We start from the raw sequence: 16,163 nt of genomic DNA on the forward strand, positions 1-16,163 counted from the left end.
ACTGTCTCCTGTTTTCATGAGGAGAAAGTTCAGCATCACATCCTAATTTGGTGACACCAGCAGGAGCTCAGGTAACCATCATTTCTCATTCACAAAGTCTGCCTTTGTGAAAAGGCTTGTAAGTGATTTCGGAAGTCTTTCTTTTAGGTTTTTAATGGTTTCCAGCCTCCATGAGGGAATAGGAATAAACAGACACATGGTTGGATCTGCCTAAATGTCTTAAGCAGAATGGTGATAACGTGAATAAGAGCAGAACATCAGAGTTGCTGAAGATAAATGCAGCTCTTTCATTGATACATAAAAAGATGATGATTATAAATGTGATGCTGTTGAGTCAAGCTGAGAGGGAAGGAACTAAGGATATCCCAATACCTGGACAGGAGAGGCAGCCGAGAGTGTCTATAAAAACATTTTCTTAAAAATAAATATTGGGCTTCCCTGGTGGCGCAGTGGTTGAGAGTCCGCCTGCCGATGCAGGGGACACGGGTTCGTGCCCCGGTCTGGGAAGATCCCACATGCCGCAGAGCGGCTAGGCCCGTGAGCCATGGCTGCTGAGCCTGCGCATCCGGAGCCTGTGCTCTGCAAGGGGAGAGGCCACAACAGTGAGAGGCCCGCCTACCGCAAAAAAAAAATAAATAAATAAATAAATAAATAAATAAATAAATATTAAGTGAATACTGCTAAGTATTAATCAGAGGCTTAGCTTCGGCTGAACAGTGGATGTCCCTCTACCAGAGACTTGCTGGCTCTGTTGACTCTGGGGATGAGAACCTGCTTTAAACAGTATTTTAAGATTGGGTTCATGGTAGCTGTAGAAACAAACAGAAAACTCAGCAGAGCTGAACCCTGAATGCAATGGGTGCTGCCATGGTAACTCAGTGCTGTATGCAATCCTTGAGAAACCACAGCCTTTCTTCAGATAAATGTCAAGGGACTCTCCTAAGAAATAGAGCAAAGATTTATTTAGGAGAATAATAGCTTCTAAATGTGTGTCCTCTTACCCTGGGAGTGGCAGAATAGCCTTCAAGTCTCACGTCAATCGTCTGGCCTGGGTACAGCTCCATCCTGATGGGGTGGAGTTGAAACACGGGGCTTTGAGGATCTATGGGTGCCTGGGAGCACTGGGATTGGCACTGGCTCTTAGCACGCCCTTTCTTAGCCAGTCTCTTCTTACCCAGCTTTTCTTGGGGACAAAAATCTTCATTCATCCAGAACAACTTTTGGACCCGACGTCCCTTGTTGGTCAACTTGAAGCGGTAATAACAGGTGTCCAGGCTGGAAAAGAGGAGGCAAGGATTGAGAGGATTCAACTTTGGGTTGTTCGGTTCAGCTCTACAGCCTTGGGATTTACTCCTCCAGAAGTGTTTAAAAAGTGAGCAACAAAATAGACATTATTATTATTTTTTTAATGTAGGAAGGCTAAATGGTGATACTGCTAGGAACTACAAGGTAACATCTACTCGTTGGGTCATTAGACTTGAGTCAGTGACTTGAGTCTGGTCCCTGAGTTGCCATCACCAGGAAAGGGGCCGTGGGGAAGTGGCCCTACCCATCCCCAGTCTTTCTCAGCAGGTTAAGCTGCCACGTAACACACAGATACAGTTCATGTGAAAATCACTTCAATTGACACGAAATGGTACTGAGAAGTGAAAGCAAAATAGCTACTGAAGGAGAAGTATATTTCAAATTGTGTTGAGTAAATTCCTAGTAACTAGTTAAATGTCTTGTGATGGACTCAATTTGAAGGGAACTTTAAAGAGGAACAACACATATCCTCTAAACCTTACCAAAGGTCAAGTGGACTATAATGCATCGGAACACCACCTGGATCGGTCATTTATCTCAGACTAATGTGCTTTAAAGATGCTACTACTCATGCACTCATGCATGCATTCATTCATCTATTCCGCAAATATTTACTAACGACCTCTTTATTGTCTGTCTCTTTGCTAGACACCGAAATTTCTAAGATCTTGGAGGTGGTTCAAATGTGTTTTTGTTTGAGGTTTTTTTTTTATTATTGATTTATAAGCTTACTTTAAAATATTCTTTTCAGGGAAAAAACTCATCTCAGGACTTTTAAAATTTATTTTTTATTTTTTGGGGCTTTGAGTTTTCATCCCATCTGTCCCTCCTTTGGAAAGACACCATGTCTAATAAGCAAGTTGAAGCTTGATAAATAATAAGGAGTGTTTGCCAGTTGTCAGGTATAACCATTATTAGCTAAATATATGTCCAGTGGGGCATGCTCATTGGAGTCTTCACTTTGTAGTTTGACTTCAGGGCTAAATGTAGGTTTGGGGGAAAATAATAAATAACATATACTATTTTATAAACTAGGCAGGGTCTCTGTCACTTATTCACAGTGTATCTTTCAGTCATCACAGCACCGTAGTAATAATAAGCATATTGATTCATTTTATTGATGAAGAAACAGAAGCTCTGAAAATTTAAAGGAGTTGTCCAAAAATATGCCATCAGAAGAGGTGGCATACGGGTATTTCTTTAGATCCCTGTGCCCAAAAATTTGGCAAACTTTTCCTGTAAAGGACTGAATAATAAATATTTTAGACCTTTTGGGACACGTGGTCCATCACAACTACTCAACTCTCCACTGTAGTGTGAAAGAAGCTGTAGACAATATATGTACATGAATGGGCGTGGCTGTCTTCCAATAACACTTTGTTTATAGAAACAGGCAATGGGCTGCGGTTTTCCCACCCCTGCTTTTGATGATTCTTCTGGAGACTGCCGGCATCAAGATTTTATGTCAAAAAGAACAATAGGGTTTAGGCAGAGCAGAAATTGGCAGCTAAAAGATACAGGTTGCTTCTATATTCGTTGAAAACTATCAGCTATCCCTCCAATTCTAGGCAAGTGTCAGAATATCCTTTGGGGCCATTTGACACTATTTGTAGATTAAGGAGAACACGTAATTAAGTCTGGTTTGCAGTATGTTGTTTTCTGTAATTATATTTGAATGCACTTAACAAATAAATTTGGAAACAGGAATGGTATGCAATGACCAAATGCCCTACCATATGGCCAATGGATAGGAGAGGAGCATTTTTTGTATCTAGTTGACACAAAAACTGTAACTGGATGCCTCTCTGAAAACATATGCAATTAACTCACTTGCCTATTACTTAATTCCTACTGGTTTATGGTATTTTCAATTAAGTGCCATATTTTGTAGATGGAGCAGAGGAAAAGGAGGTATGGATGGGTTTGTGGGGAGGGTTCCTAACAGTATTTTGTCAGGTACATCTCTAAACACAGTGTGTCCATCTTGGTTTCAGGGCCTTAGGCCAGAAGGCAGGAGCATCCCCTTGAGATCTGTTCACAGCACTGAAACAAACAGGCACCAATTCAGCTGGCTCCTGAGTGTCAACTAGTGACAATGCATGACTCTTCTGAGGAACCATAAACAAACCATCACACATGTCCTACATGGTTAGTATTCAAACCCCATACATTTTTAGAGTCACATTTAGATCGTTCTGCTCAGAGATGTCTATACCGTACCACCTTTTATTTAAATATTTAGACTCTCTAGCTTTTCCTGAGTGATCAGGTGGAGCCAACTACAACCACCTCAGTTGTTGGTGATACGGTGGGGAGGCAAGCAGAGAACATATACAAAAAAAAAATTACTGGCTTTGCAATACCTGGTAAGATACATTTGCTATATATATATATATCCTTTTAAAAAATATTTATTTATTTATTTGGCTGCGCCGGGTCTTTAGTTGCAGCACGTGGGATCCTCATTGCCACATACGGGATCTTTAGTTGTGGCACATGGGCTCTTAGTTGCGGCATGCATGCAGGATCTAGTTTCCTGACCAGGGATTGAACGGGGGCCTCCTGCATTGGGAGCGTGGAGTCTTAACCGCTGAACCAGCAGGGAAGTCCCTGCAGTATATTTTTACCTTCCTAGTTATACTCTACTTAGGTTATCACTAAGATCCATTTGTATTTTCTACATTCATGGAGAGGAATTAACAATATATTGGAATCAAAGAAGAGAAATCATGTTCAAGATTCTGAATTTATCACAGAGAAGCCACTGTAAGTTTTAGAGATGAATATACTTCCTGTGAACCATCTCTTCTCTAGTGTAGAGGGACACAGCTTGGAGAATGTAACCGAATTATGACTAGGAAATGTCTTCTTGTGGCTGATGAACCCATCTGGAGGGGGAAAAGTGAAGATAGGGAAGGGAGGGGGCTGACGAGGCTAGTTCTGTTTACTTAAAAATAATTTTCCAAAGTAGGAGTGATGCTCAGCTTATAGAATATATGTGATATATGTGATATGTATAAAACTTGGTCCATGATATTTCCTTACCTAAAATGTGCTCCCAAATTGAGTTCTGGTGTAAAGGGCTTATCTGAAACAATGGTGGAACCAATTCCTGAAGCCTGGACAGGTATCCGGTAGGTGTTGCTATTTTCAATGTCCAAAATGACTGTGTCTTTGAATGTCAGTATGTCGTTCAGGTTGGCAGTCAGTGTCAGTTCAACATCACTTTCTGGGGGAACTGTGCCTTCCTTGGGTTCAACCATCCAGAGGGACGTTTTGTGTGCCTGTAACACAAGACTACAAGTTAACAGTGAAGATATTCTTGGCTTTTCATTTTGCACATGTCAAAGCCCTCTATACTTCAAATGCCTGGCACTGCAGAACTCAACATCAGAGACAAACATTATTTTTTTGAATCAAAGCAGCTGGGTGTTTGTTGGCTTTTCTTTTTTTTTCTTCAAAAAGCAATATGATTCTGAAGAGCAAACCTACAATTCTACTTTTGAATGCTCTGTGAAGATTCTTTACATCTCTTTCTTAAGATGACAGCCCAGTTCTCTAACAAGCTTACACTAATTATCTGCTCTAATCTCCAAATTCTGAGATACCAACAGAAGGTACAACATCCTTCCTGGAATTTGGAAGTTTTAAAAGAAATGTTTTTCAAATGCAAGGTTTCCATGATGTTATAGTAGGGATGAACAGCTTTCATTAATAAACACAATATAGGAAGTCATCTTGGTTTCTATTATTTCATAATAATCAATAGAATTTCATTTGCTAAAACTCCAAACTTATTTTGAAATGTGTGATAGGACTAAATTATAGAATTGGAAGTGACTCCCACCAACCTGTTCCCTTTAACTGCTTAGATCCTCATAGCTCACTCTCTTTCCTCCCGAAGGTCTCTGACCAAACAATACCTCTCAATGAAGCCTACTCTGACCATCACATTTTAAGTTGCAAGCCTTTCCCCCAGTACTCCTGATCCCCTTTACCCTGCTCTATATTTTCCCCTGAGCATTCACCATCTTCTGACATTGTGCATGATTGATTTATCATGCTTCTGTCTCTTTGCATTACCATATAAGCTCTCCAAAGAAGGGATTTTTGTCTTTTTTGTTATTGTTGTTCACTGATACATCCCCAGGATCTATAACTATGCCTGGTACATAGTAGATGCTTAATAAATATTTGTTAAATGAATTAATATATCTGCCTTTTAATCAAATCCTTTGATGTTAGAGATCTTATTTATCATCTAAGGTAACTTATCCCTGGTTTTAATAACTCAAACTATTTGATATGTCTTCCTTATATTAAATAGAGATACATTTGTTTGTTTGTTTTTGACCTTCCAAACACTGGTATTTGGTCCACTCCCTTGGAGCTAAATAGAATAAATCAAATCTCCCTCTTTTGTTCAACAGCCCTTCAAATTCTACAACCAGCTTTAGAAGAAAACCTCATATGGCTCCAAAATAAGTTGAAAGTTTGGTTAAAGTGTCAAATAATAAAAAATGACTCATGCTATAAGCATCTTATTTAATTTAAAAATATAAATTCTGTTTCTTTGGTGGTAATCTATTTTCCCAGGCTGCTTCTAAGATTTTTATCCTTGTATTTGATTGATTATAGTGCAGGTTCACTACAATGTCTCTAGTTATGTGTTTATTTGTATATCCTGCTTGGAATTTGCTACACTTCCAGAATCTGTGGTTTGATATCTTTATTTCTGAAAAATTCTCAGCCATTATGTTTTTAGATATTGTGTCTGCCTCATTCCTTCTCCTTTCCTTGTATTACTCCATTACACATGGGTATGACTTTCCTAGTGTGTCCTCTCTGTCTCAGCCTTCATCTGCATTTTCCATTCTTTCTCTGCCTGTGCTTCATTTTGGATGATTTCCTCTGAGCTATCTTCCAGTTCATTATTCTTCCTTCAGCTGTGTGTAATTCACTGTTAAATACATTTATTATGTTATTAATTTCAGCATTTTTTTGTGTTTTTGAATTCAGGTTTTATTATTTACTTTTCTTTTTATACATTTTTCAGCCTTTTGAGATTTTTTAAAATTCTGATTATGACATTCGACTTATTAGCTACTTTTTCTAGTCCTTCTTAGTCAACTGTAAATTTGATAAGCAAATTGTTCTTAGGATTTTTCAATACATATAGCAAATACACGTTCAATGGTTCTAAGGTCCAGGTGTTGTGGGAGACACAAAAATGTCCAAAGCACCATTCCTGCCCCCAAGAAGCTGATAGTAATGACATTCAGAGAGACCACCGTGTAAACAACAAAAATGCAAGTCAGAAGGAGGCTGGGGTGAAAGTGCCTCAGGGAAATCTAAAGAACAAGGTGCATTTCTGGAGCAGAAGATATTGAAATTCTTTGACTGTATGACAAATTTCCAGACACATTTTCTTTTCTGTCTAAATGTGAAATTGAGCATAATTATCAGGTAGTGTGATCTGATCCCTAACTATATATATATATATTTATTTATTTTAGTGAGTTAATTAATTGGCTGCATTGGGTCTTCGTTGCCGCGCGCGGGCTTTCTCTAGTTGCGGTGAACGGGGGCTACTCTTTGTTGCGGTATGCGGGCTTCTCATTGCAGTGGCTTCTCTTGTTGCAGAGCATGGGCTCTAGGATCCAGGGCTTCAGTAGTTGCAGCATGTGGGCTCAGTAGTTGTGGCTCACGGGCTCTAGAGCACAGGCTCAGTAGTTGTGGCGCACGGGCTTAGTTGCTCCACGGCATGTGGGATCTTCCCGGACCAGGGCTTGAACCCGTGTCCGCTGCATTGGCAGACGGATTCTTAACCACTGCGCCACCAGGGAAGTCCCCCTAACTATATTATACTATTGCTTAATAAAATTCAAATTTATTCTACTCTAATTTTATATATAAACAATTATCTCAAAATTAACACAAAGCACCATATCCCTATTTTGATTTCTGTATCATTTAAATCATTTCTAACAGTCCTGTTTTGAGGAAGAAATTACTCAGAAATATTTATATGGATAAATATTCATAGAAAATATTTAGTGATGACTAACAATGCACTGGGAAAAGGCTGAAAAAAGAATTGATATAGAGATCATTTCAAAACTTCCAGGATAATAATGGAGAGGCAAAGCCAAACTCTCCACTTCATTGAGGAAGAGTCTGATCACTCCCTCGTGAATCTTTCTTGGCTCCCTGTACTCTTCTGAGTAGGGAAGCTTAGCATAAGCCCTCTAAAGAAAAGCACCTAGAAGAAAACAACAACTTAAAAACAAATGTAAAATATACTCTATGGGCTGGATTTGAGAGGGCACTCCAGTCCAGAATTATCCTGCCTCTATTTAGTTTCTATGGTGTATTTCTCCTAGCAAGTGTAAAAACACATGTAGCTCTATGAGGGCTTAGGTACAATGTAAAGCTGTGGATCAGAAACTTCCTGACAAGCATAGATTGGGTTTGGAATAGAGTTGCACTGCTTGATGATGGTTGTAAATAAGAAGAATGTATGTTGCAATTTGCAGGCAAGAGTTAGAAATTTCAGCCAGGCAGAATCTCACAGGATGGCAGTGTTTTGGAATGTCACCAAAATCCAGGTCTGGCCCCAAAGCAGATTCAGAGACCGGATTTGGTCAGTGGGCCCTGAACGGTCACTCTCTTGGGGACAGGCTCACAGGCACTTAAATAAGGAGAATCAAGATTTAAACTCAAATGCCAATTTCCCAATTCACAACTGAGGAAAATTCTATTCCATAGACCACAATGTTAATTATATTTCCTCCTGGTTTGAAAGTCTGCATGGGAACTAATAAATACATTGCATTTTAAAATTCAAATAAATTAAACAAAGCACAGAAGAACAGTTCTCAAGATTATAAATTGTTTATAAAGAGGATGTAGATGAATGATGATATGGAAATTTTATTTTAATTTTGGTATTAATGGAAATTATAGGTTTAACTCTAAGTCCAGAGGCCTGTTATTATTCATAACCTTTTTATATGGGTCATCTCTAGAGACACAGATATAAAAGAAAACAATTAAACGGTAAACACCACACTAGTTAAACTAGGGCTGAGATAGATATTTGTATGAGAATTATCTCTATTCAGAGGACACTTGCCAAAAGAAATGTTGATGCTTGTATGACTCAAATTGTTTTTCCAAAATTTCTCTCTAACTTTTCTACTCACAGTAAATTAGCCCTAGTGGAATACTAAAATATTAAGAAAACAGTAAGCAAAGTCTGTCTTTCCAGAACATTAACCTGTATTTGTATGTAATTTTATCTTAAAATATTAGTAACAAAAAGATAATAATCCTCATAAATTCAATTTGGGGGACTATAGATCAATTATTACTGGCAAGAGAAACTACAAGATTGAATGTCACTGTATTTTGCTCGTGTTTATGTTCAAAGAAATAACTTCTTTGCATCTTAATTTATCCACTTTTCAAAAACAGTCTGTGATAGCCCAGTCACAGCAATGTAGGGTTCTTCTGGCATGCACTTCAAAACTCTTACATGTGTAACTGATTCACTTTGCTGTACAGCAGAAACTAACACAACATTGTAAATCAACTATATTCCAATAAAAATTTTTAAAAAATAGATAACTAACAAGGACCTACTGTATAGCACAGGGAACTATACTCAACATTATGTAATAACGTGCATGGGAAAAGAACCTGACAAAGAATAATATATATATATATATATATATATATATATATATATATATGTGTATATATATATGTATATATATATATATATAACTGAATCGCTGTGCTGTATACCTGAAACTTACATGATACTGTAAATCAGCTATACTTTAATAAAAAAAAATTAGAAACAAAAAACAAAACTCATAGCCTCGACCCATTTCCCAGTTCCAAAGCCACTGTCACATTTGTAGGCATCTGTTACAGCAGTACCCACTCTCAGCACCAATATCTGTCTTAGTCAGCTGGGACTGCTATAACAAAGTACCGCAGACTGACTGGGTGGCTTATAAACTACAGAGATTTGTTTCTCACAATTCCAGAGGCTCGGAGTCTGAGATCAGAGTGCCAGCATGGTTGAGTTCTGCTGAGAGCCCTCTTTCAGACTGAAGACTGTTGCCTTTTCCTTGTATCCTCACATGGAAGAGAGCACAGCAGAGGAAGCAAGCTATCTTCTGACGCTTAGCAGGGCACTAACCCCATCGTGAGGACTCTACCCTTGTGACCTCATCTAATCCTAATTACGTCCCGAAGGCCCCACCTCCTAACACCATCACATTGGAGGGTAGGGTTTCAGCGTATGAATTTTGGAGGAGTACAAACATTCAGGTCCTGACATTCTGCCCCAGGCCCCCCCACATTCATGCCCTTCATATACGCAAAATATATCCATTTCATCTAAACAGCTCCCAAAGCACATAACTTGTTTGGTTTCACAGGTTCACAGCTAGAGAGGAATTTTACTTCAGGATGAATGTACCTTGAGTCTCACTCATACCTGATTTACTTGATATTCAGATGAGACGCTAGAGTTGATACTGGAATAAGTGAAGACTGTTGGGACTGTTGGGATGGAATGAATGTATTTTGCACGTGAGAAGGACATCAATCTGGAGGGGCCAGGATGGAATGTTATGAACGGAATGTTTGTGTTCCTCCCAAATTAATGTTGAAACCCAGTCCTCAATGTGATGGTACCAGGAGGTGAGGCCTTTGGGAGGTAATGAGGGTTAGATGAGGTCATGAGGCGGAGCCCTCATGAACGGGATTAGTATCCTCGTTAAGAGTCATGAAAGACTCACTTCCTCCGCTCTGCTCTCTGTCATGTGAGGACACAGTGAGAAGTTATCGGTCTTCAGCCTGATGCAGCCTAGTGGTACTTTGTTAGAGCAGCCTGAACTAAGACACAGTCCCAAAGTGAAAATACTAATATCCTCTAACATATTAACCATAGAAAATAACACAAAAGTGAGTTCTAAAGAGCTATAAATGCAAATACAACTTCCTATAGATATTTTTAAGTGAGTCATTATAGCATCATTTCACTGGAGTTTTTATTACAGTAAATAGGAATCTCTGACATATCATTTTCAGTCTGACCTACATAATCAAAGTAATACATGGAAATAGATTTCCCATGCTTGAGTAACTAGCCCTTCTCCTTACTTAGAACTATCTGTCTTACTTTCAGTTTTTTTTTATTCTAGGCTTTTATTTTGTCAAAGATTTCTCTCTTTAATGAAAAAATCAGTAAGATAATAAAGCTGGTTCCAAGGAGAATACAGAGACTGGTTTATATAGCCAGTGAAAGAAAAAAAATGCTGAAATACAATTGCTAAGTTAGATATTTGTTTAATTTCCTATAGAACAATAAAACACAACATTTGATGTAATCTTTTGCATTTCTACAAGTCTTTTAGAATTTAAATTTTAATGTCCTGATTGACTTTGAAAGACGTACAGTAATCTTTTTAGGCTATTATTTTAGATAAAGTAATGCCAGCTGCTATAATGGAAAGATCCCTGATACTCAATGGCTTAATAAAACAGAAGCTTATTTCTGGCTCACATGCATTCCAGTTGATGGCCGGAGTGAGGATGGGCTTCTGTTCCGTTCAGGCCTCCAAGGGCCCCAGCTAAACAGATACCGACGTGTTTATTAATTCATGGCTTCTAAGCCAGTGTGGACATTGACATCTGCCTGGCCAATAAGAGAACGGAGGGTCATAGGCCAAGGTTTTATGCACAAGCCTGGAAGTGGCACACATCACTTCCGCTCACTTCCACTGGCCAGAGCTCAGTCACGCAGCCACCTAACTCCAAAGGAGGCTGGGAAACGTCATCTGTTCTGGCCCGAGAGTAAAGGAGGACGGGCGTGGTGAAGTGCTATAGCTACTCTCTGCTATAGCTACCTTGTTGGTTCAGTAATACTGCCGCATCCTCAGGTGTTCCCCCAACTCCGATTTTGGAAGGTGAAGAGTTCACTCTATCAGCACACAGGAGTAGGAGTATAATTTGGTATTTCAACTTCTATGGGAATTGCAGGCCTGGGGTTCCTATCTGTCTGCTGTTAGGACAAATGGAGGGGCAGCTAGAAGATAAAATAAAAATGTTCTAGGCAGGATCATCTCATTCTGTTGGCCCTTCTTCCCAAATATATGGCCTTTGAACACTCTACATAGTTTTACTCATTTATGAGGCTCAGCTTACAATCAAAACATAAATCAATGCCATTTTTGTCCTTCTTTTATCAAAGAACAAATGCCTTTCAGAAGAGGGTACTGTCAATGTCAGCTTTCCTGTTCTAACCATTTATTTTCCTCGTCTAGCCAGTAGCACAGGTCAACCCTCTGTCTACAATAAAGAGAGGGTGTCACCAGCCTAAGTGCTATTTCAAGTCAAGGGACATTAGTTTTCGATGGATGGGTACTATTTCTATTCTGATTCCTGCTGACACGGGTTGGCTGTTCTGGAAAGAAGACCTGAAGTTGCTCTCCAGGGCTGAAGTGGTAAGTTTTCTTTTTGATGAAGCTTATTAGTCAATGTTTGGCATAAAACCAGGCAGCAAAGTACATCCTAGAATCCAAGAACAAGGCACATCAAAATGCCAGCTGCTGGGACTTTCCTGGTGGTCCAGTGGCTAAGACTCTGCACTCCCAATGCAGGGGGCCCGGGTTCGATCCCTGGTCATGGAACTAGATCCCACATGCCGCAACTAAGAGTTCGTATGTTGCAACTAAAGATCCCACATGCCACAACTACAAGATCCCACATGCGGCAACTAAAGATCTCGCATGCTGCAACTAAAAAAAAAGATCCCGCACGTGGCAACGGAGATCCCATGTGCTGCAACTAAGACCCGGTGAAGCCAAATAAATATATATTTAAAAAAATAATAATAAAAAATAAAATAAAATGCCAGCTGCTAAGGTACTGGACTATCCTTACCAAAAGTCAGGCTCTAAACCACTCTCACCTTGTGTCTCTTTGGTATTTGGCTTTTAGGGGTATCCTTTGTTTTTAGGGAGGACTTGGCCTATGTGACATTTTATGTTAGATTAGATGGCAAATTTGACTAAAGGAGGGATGGATGAATGATAATCATAGCTATGGAGAACATGTGGTAACCCTTTCAAAATAACAATACAGCAAGACAACGACTGATAGGTTAGGAAGGAAGGCTCTAAAGGAAAAGAGACATTGTGGTTTGAGTCCCAGATCTGCCACATTCCAGCTGTTGGACATTGGGCATGTCACTTAACTGTGTCCAGCGTCAGCTTTCCCACCTGCAGCTCAATACTGACTGCACCTTCTGCATAGAGTTGATGGTTAAATGAGGTGATGCACATAAAACTCAGAATAGTGTCTGGCACACAGAAAGTCTCCATAAATGACAGCTATTGTCATCATTTTACCAAGAGCTGAAATGTCCCACATGACACAATTATGGGCTCAATAGTATTTGTCCCTGAAATATATTACAAAACGGAGACAGTAAGGATGGATGCTAAGAAAGCATTTAACATACAATACTCCTGCCAGAAGAGAAGCATCTCATAAGGGTTTACAGTACGCAGAAGTATAAGATGGCTACTCCTACTCCATCTCCTGGTGTCCAGTTATCTTCTCCTAGTTATTAAATCAAACACTAGTCTAGGCGCTGCTGTGAGGGGATTTTGCAGACGGAGAGATTACCCTAGTGTTCCTGACTTATGCCGGAACACCGAGCCCTTAGAAGGGATCGGACTCTTCCTAATGAGGAGATTCCAAGCATATGAGGGTCTATGGAAGGGGTACATGGTGGGGAACTGTGGGGGGCTTGACAGCTGACAGCAGTCCCTGGCTGACAGCTAGCAAGAAAATGGGGCCTCAGTTATTCAATTGCGAGAAAACAAACTTTGCCAAACCTGAGGGGGCCTAGAAGTGGATCTTTCCCTAGTCAAGCCTCCAGAAGGGAATGCAGCTCAGTCAGCATCTGGATCTCAGTCTTCTGAGATCCTGAAGGCAGGATCCAGCCAAGTCATGTCTGGACTTCTGACCCATGGAAACTGAGGTAATACATTTGTATTGTATTAAGCCACTAAGTTTGTAGTAATTGTTTATATAGCAATAGAAAACTAATACAGGGTTCCAAAGATGAAAAAAATTAGCTTTCCTAAGCCTTCTACCAAAATTTCAGCAACAACTGCCTCTGTTTTTTCTATGAATTGGGGCTAAAATGCCTGAGTCATTCCAGCCGCCCATGAACAACACATACAGGAGGTTGGTATGTGTATGTGTATATGACTGTGCAAAGGATGGAAAAATTGTGATCTTTTGCAATTCAGAATTCCATGCCCACTGGTGATAAGTGTTAAACCCTCCTCCTTAGATATGAGGGTACACATATCTAAGGCTAACATTTGCTTTTTATTTGACAATAGGGCATTAGCACACTTCTTGGGCAGTGATCAGGTCCCAAGGTAAAACAGTCAGAGCTTTTATAAATTACCCTATCATGTACTTAATATTTGCCATAAAAGACAAAAGTGTTTGCACATGTCGTTTCAACAGTAAACGAGAGCGAATACACTCAGGCAGACCTCCTACCTGCAGTGCTAATGACTATGAAGCTTGAAGAAAACAGCACTGTGCACTTTTCTCTAAAATGACTCGCTTGCCAGTTGAAACCTGCAGGAATTTCCTTCCATGGAATGAGAAGACACAAATAACAACAGGAACCACGGTGCAGAGTAAGGGATTTCTCTGGATTTATACTATTATCTCAGCAGATGATCATTTCTTTGTGGAACAAGAACAATGAACAGTCACTGAGGCCTTTCTCTTTTTTGTCCTCTAAATGGTATCTGTAGTCATATGGTTCCCTGCCCTGAAGTGAGTCACTTTGCTGCTTAAAATAATTAACTGAACGTTAGGAGATGAAGTACAAAAGAAATGATGCCGGAGCTTTATAAGAGAAGCAGAGAGGGTCATGATTAAAAGAGGGGGCTTTAAAGTCACATGGAGACCTGTCGGTCAACTGTGGACTCTGCCCATTTGTAGCCAGGTGACTTTGTATTCATTTTAAAATCTAGGTTTCAGTTTTCTCATCTGTTAAATGTATTCCTTGAAGATGAAATAAAATGGCTGCCAAGCACCTAGTACTTTGTCCACCACAAAGTAAATACTCAATAATTGGTGGTTATTATTAGCGTTATCATTCCAAACTTCACGTCCAGTTCTCCTTCCTGCTTGCACCCTCCCCAGTCTAGTTGACAGGAATCTCTTTCAAGGCCTGATCCTATGCCTCTCTTGCTGGAGATTCTGGATGGCTCTCCAATGTCTGGACCAGTGGTGCTGAATAATTTTCCCCTTTGAGAAAGCTATGGAACCCCTCCATAGAACAAGTACACACACACACACACACACACACACACACACACCACACATATCCCAAACTTTACATATAGTTTCCAGGGTTCATGGACCCCCAAACATGGTGGGTGTTTGTCATCTTTTCTGTTTGAAACAAAGGCAGCCTGCAATCAAGACTGGTACACCAGATAAGAACCTATGGTCTGGAGGATTGGTTCCAAATCCTTCGTTAGAGGGCCCCAATGCACTTTTCCAGGCTTACTTCCCAGGCACTGTCAATTTCCCACACACACCCTCGGTTTCAGCCACACCAGATCTTGCCGAGTGTGCTGTACATCACCACTGCACTTAACCATGCTGTTCTCTGGAAATGTACACCCCACTTCCCTGTCCTTCTCCTCCTTATGCCTCAAGTCTCCATTCAAATGTGCCTACCTATGAACATTTTTAATTTTATGGAAGAATTAGCCACTTCCTCCTCTGTGCTTATATATAACATAGCACACTGTAATACTGTGTTATTTTTGCATCCATTTCTTTTTTTGAAACTGTAAGCTCTTCGAAGAAAGAGATCATTTTTATGATTTTATGAAGAAAGATCATTTTTATGTTTCTCCCTTCAGCTAGCACAGTTAGTCCGAGGCATGAGGAAGATGCTCAAAAATATTTTTTTATTGGTCAATAAATGTATGAAAAATGTTCAGCATCACCAGTAAGCCAAAGAAACACAAACTTAACTAACGATACAACACTTTTTTTCATCTGCCAGTTTTGTAAAACAAACAAAATATTAGCAAGGGAGAGGGTGACATTCTTTAACACTGATGGGGATAGGGTGGGTAGGATATCAACTGGTACAAACTTTCTGAGAGATAATATCAAAAGATGTATCAAGACTCTTAGTTATGTTCATGCCATTTGACCCAGCAATTGCATTTCTAGGTATTTAGTCTAAGGAAAGAGTTAAAGATGGGAGCAGCAATTAAGATGTGAGCACTGTTTACAGTGGTGAAAAACTGGAAACCACCTAGCAGTACGGGATTAGTTAGTTAAACAACTGTCGTGGAGCCAAATGATGCAATAAAGTCAGTCACTGAAAATGATCTGAACAGGAATACTCCTTAATAATTCATATCAAAACTGACTATACTACATTGTTGAATGAAAATAGCTGGTAATGAAACAGTATTATTTGATGGTGGGGGGTAGGAATACACAGTCAGACACACAGACACAGTAAAGTTTTGGAAGACGTACACCAAAGATTTTATAGTGGTTATCTGCAGGGTGGCATACAGTGATTTTTCTCTCTATCCTTATAGAATAAACAGAAGTTAAGGAAATGTTATTTGTGTAACAAGAAGACACACATATATTTCTTGAATAAATAACTAATTCTAAAAGGATATGATCACTCTTCTCTTTAGAGAGCATTTAATTTTAACTGTTTGCTCTCTTGCTTCAGATTTATTCCCAGTTTCTTCCTTTCT

The 16,163-nt window shown here is 39.5% G+C and overlaps 1 protein-coding gene across 1 annotated transcript in view; it reads right to left on the bottom strand.

Annotated features, from left to right (window-relative positions):
* The window catches only part of HYDIN (HYDIN axonemal central pair apparatus protein), a 448,650-nt gene that overhangs the window by 189,476 nt on the left and 243,011 nt on the right, over nucleotides 1–16,163 (bottom strand). The window contains exons 20-21 of the mRNA XM_081216141.1: nucleotides 4,351–4,589; nucleotides 1,002–1,275 (exon numbers count right to left, since the gene is read on the bottom strand). Coding sequence (XP_081072267.1) covers nucleotides 1,002–1,275; nucleotides 4,351–4,589 — 513 coding nt within the window. The remainder of the gene's footprint in view (nucleotides 1–1,001; nucleotides 1,276–4,350; nucleotides 4,590–16,163) is intronic.

Source organism: Mesoplodon bidens (genome assembly GCF_964165515.1).
Source record: "Mesoplodon bidens genome assembly, chromosome: 18".
NCBI classification, from domain to species: domain Eukaryota; kingdom Metazoa; phylum Chordata; class Mammalia; order Artiodactyla; family Ziphiidae; genus Mesoplodon; species Mesoplodon bidens.